Here is a 6000-nt window from a genome sequence, read left to right as displayed (position 1 = left end):
ATGAGTTCACACAGTAAAGACCTGATGGGACACGATCCTTTGAGGTTCATTGAGAGTAGTGATAGGTCAGAGTCTTCTGATTCAGCTACTTACTCAAGATGTCTACAAGACTAAGGATACAGGTACTGTCCTATAGGTAGAGGCTTTGCCTGGTGTGCTGAGGCCCTGGGATCAAACCCTCATAATCCCCACAGACACATGACATCAGCTTTCTCCCTTTCTCTGTATATTCACTTCCATTCACTTTTACCTTTTTTATTAAAGTAACTGGAAAATAGTCTGCACCCTACAGGTTCTGTGAGGAAAAATCTAGAAAAATAAAAATTATGACTGCTTTGTTGGATTAACCTAGAGATTTTCTTTTCCTCCAGGTTAAAGACCTGATGACAATTATATATAAAATATATAAGTACAGGCCTTCGCATAGACACATAGAATCATATACATGAATAAAAGATTAACAAACCTTTAAAAAAGATTTTGTCTTTGGAGATTTTTTTTGTTTGTTTGTGTTTTCGAGACAGGGTTTCTCTGTATAGCCCTGGCTGTCCTGGAACTCACTCTGTAGACCAGGCTGGCCTTGAACTCAGAAAAATGCCTGCCTCTGCCTCCCAAGTGCAGGGATTACAGGCATGTGCCACCACCGCCCGGCTTGAGATATATTTTTTAGTATGTGTTGGTATTTTGCCTACATATATTTATCTGTGCACACCGTATACATACAGGGCCTGTGGAGGTCAAAAGAGGATGTTAGAGTCCCTGGAACTGCAGTTACAGATAGTTGCTAACTGTCGTGTGGGTGATGGGAACCAAACCTGGATCTTCTACAAGAGCAGCAAATGGCCCTAACCACTGGGATATCTCCTCAGCCCTTTACTCCCATTTGTTTGTTTGTTTGATTGTTGCTTTTGTTTTGTTTTTCTAGACAGGGTTCCTCTGTGTAGCCCTGGTTGTCCTGGAACTCACTCTGTTGACCAGGCTCGCCTCACAGATCAGGCGACCTTAGCTTCCTGAGTTTTGGGTTACATCCATGGGCCCTGTGCATAGTTATGTTTCATAGACACCTTCTGGCCGGGAGGGGGAGACTTAGTTTATTTTTATTCTAGTGTATGGGTATTTTATCTTCATGCATGTCCCTGTGTGGTGTGCATGATTTTAGAGTTCAAAAGAGGCTGCCAGTACCTCAGACAGAGCAGGGCGGTGGTGGTGCACGCCTTTAGTCCCAGCACTTGGGAGGCAGAGACAGGCAGATTTCTGAGTTCAAGGCCAGCCTGGTGTACAGAGTGCGTTCCAGGACAGCCAGAGCTACACAGAGAAACCCTGTCTCAAAAAACAAAAACAAAAACAAACAAAAAAATCAAAAACGAAAAAACCCAACAACAGAACATCAAAAACCCAAAAACAAACAAACAAAAAAAACAAACCTCAGATAGGTGTGTGGGTGCTGGTGGGAGTTGAACCCTGATCCTCTAGAAGAGAGGCCCTTTATTTTCACCACTGAGCCCTTAATGGTAAAAGACACATAATGTAAAAATTATCATTTTAGCCATGATAAGCAGACCATTCTGTGCCCATGCTACTCACTATCCATTTCTAGAACTTTCCCATTATCCCAACTTGAAACTCTGCACTCATGAATAAACGCCATTCTCTCCTCCCTCCAGCCTGTGGTAACATCTGCTTTACTCTTTTTATCACTTTGCTGATTCTAGATACTTTACACAGGTAGAATGTCTGGCACGGTAGCACACCCCTGTGATCTTAACACTCAGGAGGTGCAGGCAGGAGAATCAAGAACTCAGTGTCATCGTCTTCAGCTACAGAGAGTTCAAGGCCAGCTTGGGCAAGATGAGAGACCCACCTAACCCCCCCCCCCCCCCACACACATAGAATTATATAATATTTTATATATAATTCTATTTCATGTCACATATGGTGTTTTTAATTTTGTAGTAAGTGTCAGAATTCCATTCCTTTTGTTTTCTCTTGATTTTGAGACAGGGTCTCTCTGCATAGCTCTGGCTGCCCTGGAATTCACTTTGTAGACGCCCTAGCCTCCAATTTATAGATCTGCCTGCCTTTGCCTCCCGAGGGCTGGGATTAAAAGTGTGCCATCACGCCCAGGTCCATTTCATTTTAAGTTCAAATAGATCGTCATGTGAATCTGACACTTCATCTGTGAGCTCTTAGATGAAGGGCTCTTGGGAGGGGGGCGCAAACCACAAAGCAGTCGTTCTGAATTAGAAAAGGCATCTTCAAACCAGCTTCAATACAGCTTGGATTGCTCAGGACCTGGCTCCTGGCAGGCCTGAGCAGGCTGGGGACCCAGGGAACCACCAGATAAGACAGGAGGGGGCTGGTGAGAATCAGGGCATGTTGGATCATAGCTCTTTCCAGGTGCAATTTAGATAAATGGCAGTCTGTGCCAGGTGCAGGACAAAGTGGGATACGAAGCGCTCATTTTGGGGGCGGAGAAGATGGGATATTATGGGCCCTGAACTCAAAAGAATGCACGACATAGGAAAGGCACTACTGTTGTATTTAACAGCAGTATTCCACCAGCTTTTAGGACTCAACTCTCCTAGCTGATCCATCCTATACCTTCCTGCCAGCCAAACCAACCTTCCAGTTCAAGCTCTTTGATGGGCTCCCATAAGGTAGAAGCACCACCTCTAACACGAGGTAAGCAGAGCTCCAAGGCCAGTGCCCTGAGGGGCAGGTAATTCCAAGATCTACCTGGACTGTTTCTGCAGTATCAATTCTACTGGACAATGGTTGGCAGCAGATATGACTTTTAAGTCATAACAAAGCAATATACAGCAGAGTATGGTGTTTGCCTATGGACTGAGGATGAACTTTGAAGTCTGCACTTTTCCCTATGCACTACACTACAAAATGACTTCCGCCAGTGCCACCCAGTCAGAGTTTGGAAGGTGGGCACACAGAGCTTTTAAGATCCAAATGCCTTAGGTAGGTTTTGCACCCACAACTCCAAGTCCTGACCTTCTGGCTGGTTCTTGACCTGCAAAGTTTAGGCTACCTTACTTAGATCATTCCTCATTTCTGTACAAAATATCCTAGCAGTTACTTCCTAGATGGCTCAGTTTCCTCACCTAAGCAACGGTAGGGATGTTAGGAGTACTCAGGGAGTGAGTACAGGTACAGACTGCACTTAGCACAGTTGCCTGCTCAACTGGGTGCCATTGGCTTCACCTGAGCTTCTATGTTACACGTGTCCTCCCTTGTCCATCCCAAGCGTGGCATCTGGATTGAATATGCCGGCGCCTCTGTCCCATCTCGGGCATGGCCTGGGCTGGTATGCACCTGTAGCATGACGAAATGTCCCGGCAGATCCAAGCCGTACTTGCCCTCGATCCTGAAGTCATAACTGAGATTGTTATGGCCCAAGTAATCTCTGCAGGCCTAATGGAGCGCGCCCCGCCCCATCCCGTAGATGCCAAGACCCGGGAGGGAGACCCTAACTAGAAGTTTCGAACCCGCGATCCCCACAAGTGCGTCAGCTTTGACAGCCACCTGGGCAGCCCAGGACCTAGGCATGCTGGCGGGTCCCGACGCAGGGCGGAGCTGGTCCGGCCCGGAGCTCGCCCCGCCCCGTCCCGCCTAGCCGTAAACTGACCGAGTGGCGGCCCTCGGGAGAGAGGGGAGGAGAAAGCAGAGAAGAGTTGGGGCCGGCGGCCGAGGGAGAAGGGAAGGGGCACCGAGAGCAGACGCGCGGGGACTCGGCGAGGGTGCGTCCCGAGCAGCGACAACTCCGGGCGTCCCAGCCGGCCAGCGAGGAGGATGGTGGCGGCGGGGCGCGGGCCAGCCCGGCCGCGGGCGCCGTGAGCCGGAGTGCAGCGCCCGGCATGCGGCTGCGGTCCCCGGCCTCGGCCCCGCTCCGTCCCCCGCCGCGCGCCCCCGCCGAGCGGCGCGCACCATGCCGCGGGTGCCCGCGACCCTCTACGTCTGTCTGCTGGGGCTCTGCGCGCTCGTGCCGCGCCTCGCAGGTAAGCCGCCCCGCGCCGCCCCGCCTCGCGCTCCTCAACTTTTGCTCGCCCGCGGCCGCTTGTGGGAGCCTAGGGCGCAGTGCACCCCAGGGCGCTCCCAGATGGGTCGGCGGGACGGTTCCCTCCCGGGCTGAGGAGGAGCCTTCCCTTCCTGTGTAAACAGCGTGCGTCTGGTGGCCGAGCCTGAGGGCGTTTGGGACTTGGGGAGGGAAAGCCTCCCCGCCCGGTGCTGGGGCCCCAGCTCTGCGCTCGCCCACACAAAGCAGCCCTTGTGGCCCGCGGGGAGTGATGTGGGGACCAAAGCACGGCGGCCCGGGATGGATAATGCATCTTTCTAAGTTTACTCTAAATTGAAAGTTGTCACCACGCTCTGTAAGTCCTAAGTCACGGCCCCACCTGAGACACCGCCATCTGATCCTTTTCCTGTGCGATGATTTACAAACACGGTGTCCCGACTGCGGAGGGACTACTGGCGCTGCCTTAGCTGGATTGCACCCTGGCGGTGAGGCAGGAGCCCCCAGCTACCTGCGTTAAGTTTTCAGACTTAGGAGCCGCAGTTTAGTCTTTACAGCCGGAGCGGTGGTGACACACGCCTTTAACCCTAGCACTTGGGGGGCGGGGGAGATGTGGGCAGAGGCAGGCGGATTGAGGTCAGCCTGGTCTACAGACCAAGCTCCGACAGCTAAGGCCTCATTGTGAGACCCTGTCTCAAAAAAAAAAAAAAGTCCTACATGAAAGATGATAGTTGGTGCTGGAGATGCCTGGAGCTTGCCCTACCTCCTCCAATCCTACCGACTCAAAGAGGAGTAGCCGAACTCCTTCCCGTCGGAAGTAATTGTGTATTGATTAAGGGTGCGCTATTCACTTCAAGCCGGAGGTCCTTGTTTTCCTTTCTGAGCCCAGTGGTTGCCTGGCTGCTTGTTCCCCTACCGCGTCTCATTTACATGAAGGAGGTTGAGGTTTCCCTCTGAGAGCAAAGAGGGAGTTGAGGAAACAAAAACGTCGTTCAGGCCCCGGTCCAAACTTAATAGTGTAGCAAGGCTGCCTTTATGGCAAAATAAGTAGATCAGTGGGTCCCACCCACCCCTCCCCCCAGTCTGGCAACCAGTGTCTGTCTTTCGTGTTCCAAAGGGTCCCCCGGGAAACGAAAAGATGTAGCTTCAATCACCACCCTCTGGAATATATCCTTGCCAACTGACCTCACTTCTTTAGGACAGAGTTTTAGTTTGAAGTTATACTCTTTATAGTTTGGCGGAAAATGTGTGTGTGTGTGTGTGTGTGTGAGAGAGAGAGAGAGAGAGAGAGAGAGAGAGAGAGAGAGAGAGAGAGTGAGATGGTGTTTTTAAAATTTTTTTCAGAATAAGCACTCTGCAGCAACCTTACCTTAGTTTCCTCCTTTTCTGTTAGCATTCTGTGAAATTCAACTTTGGGATGGCTCTAGTTTCTTTGCGGTTAGCTATTTGGTTCGAATGAAAAGTCAAACATTTCCCATTGCAAAAAAATTTTAGTCTTTATTAGTTGAGTTTCCTGGAAACCTGTTTTTATCTTATTTACTCCCCCTCCCCTGACTCTTCCCAGATCCATCTCCCCTCCCTATGAGCCCAACTCTGTTCATATTTTTTAAAAAAAAAAAGCACAATTTGAGCCTTCTCTACTTAGAAAGACCTACACTTAGAGAAAACTCCCCCCAGCAGTCAATATTGCCAATAGCTCTGTAGTGGGGCCTATTATTATTATTATTATTAATTATTATTATTATTATTATTATTAATCCCCACCTGGCCTCCTGTAACTCACTGTGTAGACCAGGCTGGTCTCTAATTTCCAGAGATCCCTTTGCCTGTGCCTCCCAGATGTTGGCATTGAAGGAGTGCCCCACCCCTCGAGGTGCCCTTCAGATAATTTGAGGCATTAGTTTTTCATCTGCTTGTGATTTCCCCTCTTTGGAAGTTCCAGTACCTCAGAACAGGCTCTTCTTTCCAGAGGAGGGCCA

The 6000-nt window shown here is 49.9% G+C and overlaps 1 protein-coding gene across 2 annotated transcripts in view; it reads left to right on the top strand.

Moving 5' to 3' along the window:
• Positions 1-3679: 3679 nt before the first annotated feature.
• The window catches only part of Itgb5 (integrin subunit beta 5), a 115664-nt gene continuing 113343 nt past the window's right edge, over positions 3680-6000 (top strand). The window contains exon 1 of one of the 2 annotated variants that reach the window (XM_052158115.1): positions 3680-4007. In XM_052158115.1, the coding sequence (XP_052014075.1) occupies positions 3938-4007 (70 nt within the window). In that variant the 5' untranslated portion in view covers positions 3680-3937. The remainder of the gene's footprint in view (positions 4008-6000) is intronic. The other variant, XM_052158114.1, reaches the window with a different exon arrangement.

This window comes from Apodemus sylvaticus, chromosome 15 (assembly GCF_947179515.1).
Source record: "Apodemus sylvaticus chromosome 15, mApoSyl1.1, whole genome shotgun sequence".
Lineage (NCBI taxonomy): Eukaryota > Metazoa > Chordata > Mammalia > Rodentia > Muridae > Apodemus > Apodemus sylvaticus.
This window is presented reverse-complemented; position numbering and strand designations above follow the sequence as displayed.